Source organism: Tyto alba, unplaced genomic scaffold, assembly GCF_018691265.1.
Source record: "Tyto alba isolate M040663 unplaced genomic scaffold, T.alba_DEE_v4.0 Super-Scaffold_19, whole genome shotgun sequence".
Taxonomy (NCBI): domain Eukaryota; kingdom Metazoa; phylum Chordata; class Aves; order Strigiformes; family Tytonidae; genus Tyto; species Tyto alba.
The window spans coordinates 5,779,262-5,785,958 of NW_024881281.1; the positions used below are offsets into that span (position 1 = coordinate 5,779,262).

The window sequence follows — 6,697 nt, forward strand, 5'->3', positions numbered from 1 at the left end:
CAAAGTCTTCAGCCCTCAGATGATTCCTGTAAGCTAACCTGGGATCTCCTCCACTCAACATCCTCTGCAAAGCTCAGCTGAGCGCGATGCTGCTTGTGTAATGCTGTGTGTCACAGTAACATCTCCTGGTGCTTCAGCGTCTGCAAAAGGCCTGTAAATCCCAGATTGTCCCTATCTTGCAGCTGCTGCAGCACGCTGGCATCCCACTTGCCATCTTGTGTCTGCTTTCCAAAGCACATCTCTTCCCTGCTAGGCACAGGTCTTGGGCCAAGTTTGCATCTAATGTGCCTTGTTAAAACGGTGTGCTCGCTTCGTGAGAATTGGCTTGAATCCCAGTTTGCAAAAGATCTGTCGGTCCAAGTGCAGTAGGTAAAACCCACTTCTCTTCAAAGCTGCTTTGGCCCTCCTTCCCTGCCGGGAAGCAGCTCTTGCTGCAAAGCCGGCTCTTCTGTGAGCGTGAGCTGTGCACGAGGGTCGGGTTGGTGGTCTCTGAAGCTGGAGGATATTTAACAGCTCCTATTTAACCAACGGCAGTGGTAGGGAGAGGGTTTGTGTTTCAGTGCTCCACAGGGGTATACAGGCAGAAGCCCTTCTGAGTTGATGTCTCAATTCCTCCTCCTTCCTTTTTTTTTTTTTTTTTCAGAATACGAAACATTATGAGCTGTTGAACTACAGTGAGCATGGGACGACCGTGGACAACGTTCTGTATTCATGTGACTTCTCGGAGAAGATGACGCCCACTCCCCCCAGCAGTATTGTTGCCAAAGTGCAGAGTGTGATAAGTGAGTGTCAAGACAGCGCCAGCCCCACGTAAACACAGCGGGGAGCTATTACAGGGGGACAGGAGCTGGTGCAAATCAGTTCGTTGTTGGTGCCTTTTGTTCTGCGGCGGTCGGTGGGCCTCTTGCACAAGCAGGAGGCTCTCCCCAGGCCTCAGCCTGGGTTACACAAGACCTTTCCCTGCGGGCCTGGGAAGTGCCTCAGCCTCCGCTGGTAACCGCTCCTGCCTCTGCTGCTGGAGTTAACCACGCTCCAGGTCCCTGCCTGGCATCAGCTCTGGCAAGCAGCTGGTTCTGAGCTGGACTGAGGGGTTTCCCCGTGCACGTCCTCCCCAGCTCTGAGTAGGCAATCGGGACTGTGCTCCAGGCATCCCATCCCCACATGGCTTACTCCTGTTCTCCACCTGACCCCCTTTCTCTTTTTTTTTTTTTGGCTGCCAAAACACATGTGAAAATGCCTCTGTCTCCCCAGGACTGTGGGGAGATTCCCGTTTCCCTTTTACCAGATGACTGACTGACCTCATGGCGCAAGAATCTCACCCCTGAGACACCTCAGCAGCAGCCCCTTGATGAAGAACAAGCTGCCGCTGGCCTGCCCCAATCTTAACATGTTTGTTTTGTTTTTTGTTTTTTGTTTTTTTTTCTTTCCCAGAACGACATAAAAGCAGAAAACAAGAAGAGGAGCCGCATGAAGAAGCCGCTGTGATGAATTCGCAGGCACAAGGGCAGCATCGGAAACCCTGTAACTGCAAAGCCAGCAGCTCCAGCTTAATAGGGGGCAGCGGGGCTGGCTGGGAGGGGACAGCCCTGCTCCACCACGGCAGTTACATCAAGCTGGGCTGCCTCCAGTTTGTTTTCAGCATTACCGAATTTGCGACCAAACAGCCCAAGGGGGACACTGCCTTAGTACAAGACATGGACTTGGAGGAGAAGCTTTCTCTGAAACCCCACCAGGTGCCCGTGCTGCGGTCCAACTCAGTTCCCTAGGAATTTTAGGAAGAGAGCTTTGGAATAAGGAAAAACGCCCTCAGACTCTTGCAATGCAAAAATGTACAAACCGAGGTGGGATTTTTCTGTGTCGGCCCAGAGACTGTTCACACGCCGTTTGCATGAAATGAAGAACGTTTAACTTTTTTTAATTTTTCTTTTTTGCTCAAGTTTTAGGGGCATTTGCACATATATTTGTACTATACATTTCATTTTAAAAGGAAAACTGCAGTGAGAGCAGGACGCGTCAGAGCGAGGGGCAACCGTTGTCTGACTCGAGGACTCTCCCTGACAGATAGTTCCCATGCAGTTGTAAAATAATCAGAAACTTGTTCTATTTTGTGCCAGTGACAATAGTTTTATATTAAAAGAGAAATACAGTTTTCATACAGCAAATCTATACAATATCATTGTTTTATTTAATGTAAAGAAGCGCTCTTCTTCCCACAGTTATTTTTCCCATCCCTCCCTGCTATGGTTGCACTACAAGTAGCTACTGTGTATTATGGGCAGTGAGAAATGAGTTCTTTTCCTGGTGTCCATCCTATTTTTTATTTCAAATAAGGAAAAGTGTTGGATTCTGTGTAAATACATCAGTGATGGCATTTTTCAATGTTTTAAAGCTGTGTACAGTGCTACATGTGGTATGACGTTCCTCAAATTGTCTATTGTAGCAGATCGTTTGTCGTAACCTGTCTGTCTCTTTTGTTTATATGCCACCTCCCCGCAGCAGAACAGCTAGTTCCACTGTACATAGTAATTGTAACGTTTTAGACTTTACAGAAACTTTCCTGTATTCTGTATATAAAAAAAAAATACTTCACATTCTGTTTTCTGCCTGTCTTGTCTTCACTCTTGTCACCACAACCTGGAGCTTTCCCCAGCGTGTTTGACTGCAGACGAGGAGCCCGAGCTGCGGGTCGGGGCTGTGCCAGGAGGGAGGCAGCCTGCTGTCCTGCGTGGGGACCGGGGGAGGAGGCTGGGGGGGGGGCCGGGATGGGAACTGGGAGGTCGTGGGAGGGTTTGGGGTGGAGAGAGGGGATCTAGCCCCAGAGCCCTGGGCGAGGAGCACCTTCCCCTCCCTGGGGCCCAACCTTGACGCTGCACGTTTCCACGGACGGGGGGGGGGGGGGGGGGGGGGGGTCTGGGGGTGCCCTCGGGGCTCGCAGGTTGGAGGCAGGAGCCTCGTCTCCTCCCACCCGCGAATTCACCTTCCCCGCCGACAAAGACCTTTGCAACCCGCCCCGTTCCGGTTACGAAAGGAGCGGCTCGGCCCTTTCGCTTCCCCGTCCTTCCCCCTCCCCGCCCCCGGGGGAATCGGGCCCGGGCCCGCGGGATGGGGTGGGCGCTGCTGGGCGCCGCGCTGCTGCTGGCCGTTTACACGCTGCTCCGCCGCGGGCGGCGCCGCTCCCCGCCGCCCCGCACCCCGCTCCGCGGCCGCACCGCCATCGTCACCGGTGAGCGCCGGGCACGCTGTCCGTGTGTCCGTCCCCGTCCCCCCCCACCTTTACCGGGAACGACGGGCTCACCGGCGGCGCGTTCTGCTCCGGTTCCGCAGGGGGAAGCGGCGGCATCGGGGCGGCCACGGCGCTGGAGCTGGCGCGCTGCGGGGCCCGCGTCGTGCTGGCGGCCCGTAACGCCCCGCGGGGGGAGGCTGCCGCCCGCCGCATCCGCACGGTGAGGGCCGCGGTACCGGCACCCCCCCAGGGACACCCCCCCCCCCCCCCCCCCCCCCCCCCCAAGGCACCCATCCCCCCCCCTCAGCATTCTCACGGGACATCCCTGGGTATCACCTGGGGACCCCCAAGATGCACCCCCCCAGCACTCCCGTGGGACACCCCTGGATAGGACATGGGCATCTCCGTGGGCACCCCCGGGGGGTCGGCCCTGGGCACCCTTGGGGGACACTCCCAGGAAACACACACGCACACACACGCCCACCCCCCACCCCCCCCCCCCGCCCCAGCACTCCCATGGGACATCCCTGGATGTGACGTGGACACCCCCAGGAAAAACACCACCCCCCACGCCCCCCCCCAGCACTCCCATGGGACATCCCTGGCACCTCCAGGACCCCCCCCCGTGGGACATACCCGGCCACCCTCGGGGGACCCCCAGGAAACACCCACACCCCCCTCTTCCAGCATTCCCATAGGACATCCCTGGATGTGAGGTGGGCACCCCCAGGACACCCCCAAGGCATTCCCCCCCCCCCCCCCAGCACTCCCATGGGACATCCCTGGGCATCCCATAGGCACCCCAAGGACACCCCCATGGCATGTAGCGCATCCCTGGGACACCCCCAAAACCCCCCCATGGCATAGAGCACACCCTGGGACACCCCCAAGGCATGGCTCCCCCCCCCCACCCGTGGCACAGGGCACCCCCAGCCCATCTCAACCCCAGGGCACCCAAAATCCCCCCTCACCCTGGGCCAGATCCAACCCCCAGCACATCCGCCCCCTGCCCGGATCCAGCCCCCACCCCAGGACAGGGTGCCCCCCCCCCCCGGGCCGCCCCCACCCCAGATGTGCCCACAGGAGACGGGGAACCCGGAGGTGCTGTTCATGCAGCTGGACCTGGCCAGCCTGCGCTCGGTGCGAGCCTTCGCCAGCGCCTTCCTGCGCCAGGAGCCCCACCTGCACCTCCTCATCAACAACGCGGGTGAGCACCGGGACCCCCCCACACACACACACACACACCCCCCCCCCCCGCTGCACCCCCCCAGGGCACCCACCGTGGGCTGCCATTGCTTCTTTCGCAGGGGTGAGCGCCGGGGGCACGACGGAGGACGGCTTCAGCCTCTCCTTCCAGGTGAACCACCTCGGCCATTTCCTCCTCACCCAGCTGCTGCTGGAGCGGCTGCGGAGCTGCGGGCCCAGCCGCGTCGTCATCGTCGCCTCCCGCGCCCACTGCGCCGGCCGCCTGCGCCCCGAAACCCTGGGTCACCCCCCGCCCCCGGGGCCGCTGTCGACCTTCCAGGACTACTGCGACAGCAAACTGGCCAACGTGCTGCACGCCCGCGAGCTGGCCACCCGGCTGCGGGGCACCCAGGTGACGTGCTACGCTGTGCACCCAGGTAGGGACCCGGCTCTGCGGCCCGGAGGTGGGGAGGGTGGGCTCAGGATTTGTGTGGGGTGTCCCTCAGTGTGGGGTGTGCTCTGCCCCAGCACGGGCTTCGGAAAGAGCTTTGCACGCTACGCGGCCGCAGCCTTTGCACAGAGAATCCCCGCACGTGGCGCATCCCCTTTGCGCAGAGCCCCCTTCTTTGCGCAGAGCCCCCTTTGCGCAGAGCCCCCTTCTTTGCGCAGAGCCCCCTTTGCGCAGAGCCCCCTTCTTTGCGCAGAGCCCCCTTTGAGCAGAGCCCCCTTCTTTGCACAGAGCCCCCTTTGCACAGAGCCCCCTTCTTTGCACAGAGCCCCCTTTGAGCAGAGCCCCCTTCTTTGCACAGAGCCCCCTTTGCACAGAGCCCCCTTCTTTGCGCAGAGCCCCCTTTGAGCAGAGCCCCCTTCTTTGCGCAGAGCCCCCTTTGCGCGGCACCTCCCTTTGCAGGGAACGCCCGTCCGCGTGGTGCAACCTTTGCACAACGCCCCCCCCTTGCACGGTGCACGTTTTGCACCATGCAGCCTTGGCCTGCAACGCCCCGCAGCACGGCGGCTCTTTGCAGGGCGTATCCCTCCGCGTGGCATCCCTCTCCACGAAAACACCCCTTTGCGCAGCGTGTCTCTCGGCACGCTGCATCCCTTTGCACAGCGCACCCTCGCCACGGGGTGCTTTTTTTTTTTTTTTTTTCGCACGGACCATTCTTTTTTTGCACGGAGCACCGTTGCTCCGTGCAAGGTTGCCACGTGCCGGCAGCATCCCCAGGGAACATCCCACAGCTCAGCTGACCCTGCAAAGCCCACCCCGCTGCAGCCACCCCCATTCCTTGCAAACCCCATCCCGCGTGGGCCCTTCGCAGCGGGGGGGCCGCGACACGGGCGCTTCCCTTCGCCGCAGGGTTCGTCAACACGGAGCTCTTCCGCCACGCGCCGCTCTGGCTGAAGCCGCTTTTCCTGCCCCTGGTCTGGCTCTTCTTCCTCGACGCGGCCGAAGGCGCGCAGACCTCCTTGCACTGCGCCACGCGGGACGGCCTCGAGCGCTTCAGCGGCCGCTACTTCGCCGACTGCCGCCTCCAGGAGCCGTGGCCACCGGGCCGCGATGACCAGCTAGCCCGGGCGCTCTGGGAGGCCAGCGAGAGGCTGGTGGGGCTGGGGAGGGCCGGGGGAAGCCCCTCGCCTGCGCCCCTGCAATAAAAGCAAGGGTGGCGGAAGGGAGGAAGGTGCCACGTCAGCTCCTGCGCCGGCAAAATGGAGCCGTCGGGGCGAGGCAGAGCGCGGCCCCCGCGGTGGGTTTTGGGGGGCAGTGGCTGTGGTTGGGGGGGTGGGAGACTTGGCTGGGTGCTCACAGCGTGCCTGGGCTGCAGCAACGGTGCAGGGGGTGTCACCCCCCCCCCCCCCCCGCCATGCAACGGGCGTGCGTGCACGCTGCAGCGCAGCGCACCCCGCCTTGCAAAGACACACGTGCACAGCAGGGCGGCACAGCCCACGCGTGTGCACACGCACCCCCCCCACACACACACACTGCAGCGTGAGCGCCTCGCCTTGCACATGCACACACGCCCCCCCCCCCCTCCCCCGCCTTGCACACCCATGCACGCGCTGCAGTGCGCACACCCACACCCCGGCGTTGCACGCCCACGCTGGAACGCGCGCACACACACAGCCCTCGCCTTGCACTCTCATACGCACGCCGCAGTGCACACGCGCGCCCCTTCAGCCTTGCACACACATGCACGCGCTGCAATGCACACCCACCCCCCCCCCGCCTTGCACACCGGCGCGCGCGCCCCACGTGGCCGCCCGCGCAGACACGCGGCACGCCAACATGGC

At 61.6% G+C, this 6,697-nt stretch overlaps 2 protein-coding genes across 3 annotated transcripts in view; both read left to right on the forward strand.

The window, feature by feature from the left end:
* PHF12 (PHD finger protein 12) overlaps positions 1 to 2,591 on the forward strand; it is a 32,983-nt gene extending 30,392 nt beyond the window's left edge. The window contains exons 14-15 of the mRNA XM_042791823.1: positions 644 to 782; positions 1,432 to 2,591. Coding sequence (XP_042647757.1) covers positions 644 to 782; positions 1,432 to 1,766 — 474 coding nt within the window. The 3' untranslated portion in view covers positions 1,767 to 2,591. The remainder of the gene's footprint in view (positions 1 to 643; positions 783 to 1,431) is intronic.
* A 416-nt stretch (positions 2,592 to 3,007) lies between these two features.
* Positions 3,008 to 6,082, forward strand: DHRS13 (dehydrogenase/reductase 13). Of its 2 annotated transcripts, none has more exons than XM_042791828.1 (5): positions 3,008 to 3,223; positions 3,325 to 3,443; positions 4,295 to 4,430; positions 4,531 to 4,845; positions 5,766 to 6,082. In XM_042791828.1, the coding sequence occupies exons 1-5, from the start codon at positions 3,103 to 3,105 to the stop codon at positions 6,059 to 6,061; spliced, it is 987 nt and encodes a 328-aa protein (XP_042647762.1). In that variant the 5' UTR covers positions 3,008 to 3,102; the 3' UTR covers positions 6,062 to 6,082. The 2 variants fall into 2 exon arrangements, with proteins under 2 accessions (XP_042647762.1, XP_042647763.1); XM_042791829.1 differs by having other exon boundaries at positions 3,009 to 3,223; positions 4,307 to 4,430.
* Positions 6,083 to 6,697: the final 615 nt, after the last annotated feature.